This window comes from Myotis brandtii, unplaced genomic scaffold, assembly GCF_000412655.1.
Source record: "Myotis brandtii unplaced genomic scaffold, ASM41265v1 scaffold561, whole genome shotgun sequence".
NCBI lineage: Eukaryota > Metazoa > Chordata > Mammalia > Chiroptera > Vespertilionidae > Myotis > Myotis brandtii.
Window position 1 is genome coordinate 1,588,972 of NW_005370085.1, and position 1,035 is coordinate 1,590,006.

At 66.8% G+C, this 1,035-nt stretch overlaps 2 protein-coding genes across 2 annotated transcripts in view; one reads left to right on the top strand and one right to left on the bottom strand.

The window, feature by feature from the left end:
* The window catches only part of HDDC3 (HD domain containing 3), a 1,788-nt gene extending 759 nt beyond the window's left edge, over positions 1-1,029 (bottom strand). The window contains exons 1-3 of the mRNA XM_005878481.2: positions 888-1,029; positions 533-588; positions 188-428 (exon numbers count right to left, since the gene is read on the bottom strand). Coding sequence (XP_005878543.1) covers positions 188-428; positions 533-588; positions 888-999 — 409 coding nt within the window. The 5' untranslated portion in view covers positions 1,000-1,029. The remainder of the gene's footprint in view (positions 1-187; positions 429-532; positions 589-887) is intronic.
* UNC45A (unc-45 myosin chaperone A) overlaps positions 1-1,035 on the top strand; it is a gene marked incomplete at its 5' end in the record, with an annotated part of 37,049 nt that overhangs the window by 15,054 nt on the left and 20,960 nt on the right. The gene's annotated exons all lie outside the window — the stretch shown is intronic.

Sequence of the window (1,035 nt, forward strand, 5' to 3'; positions counted from 1 at the left end):
TCAAGGGGCCAAAGAGCCGCATGTGGCTCGCGAGCCGCAGTTTGCCGACCAGGGGTTTGGGGAATTAACCAGAACGCCCAGGCTTTCCCTCCCCGCCCCCCACTTCCCACTCCCAGGGGAACGGAGCCACCTGGGCCTCCAGAAGATGGGCCCTCCCTGTCCCCCCAGAGCAGGTGGGGGCTCCTACCCTCTGGGGTGCAGCGATTCAGGTCCCTCAGGTTGTACAGCTTGTCCGCCAGCTTCACCAGCTTGGCCCCCGGGCTGCTGTGGGGCGCGTGCTCCACCTGCAGCCTCTTCCTCTCCAGCTTTGGCAGCGTCTTGTCATCCGTCACCTCCTCCACCAGCCGCCGCACCTGCGCCCCGAAGTGCAGCTCCAGCTCATCGAGGGTGGTGTCCGTGTCCTCCACCGTGTCATGGAGCAGGGCCGCCTGGGGACAGGCTCCCACTTAGCCCTGCGGCGCCAGCCAGAGCTGAAGGGGGCGCCGGTCCCCACCCCAGCCTCCTGCCTGTCGGCGGAGGAGGGAAAAGTTACCTGCAACACCGCAATGTCAGTGATTCCCGCCTCGTGGGTCAGGATCCGAGCCACACCTGACGGGCAGAGCAGGAAATCAGACCGGAGGGGGTCCCAGCCCGCGTGTTGGTGTGATTTGTTTGGAGCCAGATGTGGCCCCTCACTCACTGGGTGTCCCTCGGGCATGTCCTTGACTCTCTTTGGGTGTCAGCCGTACACAGGGAACAGCCATGCCCGCCACCCCGGATGGTCTGAGGCTGCATCACCCACAGTGCGTGGCACAAAGCTTGGTGAAGAGCAGGTGCTCAACGAGGTGCACGGTCCCACCCCCCGTCCCCCGGCGCCGCTCAGGTTACTCCCGGGGCTGCGCGCCCACCGATCGGGTGGTTGATGTAGGGGGTCCCCTCGGGGTCCATCCGCCGCTGCTGTCGGTGCTTGTGAGCCGCGAAGTCGGCAGCTTCCAGCAGCTGCGCCACCTCGGAGCCCATCGCGCCGGTGGGGCGAGCGACTGGGGTTCCGCGAGG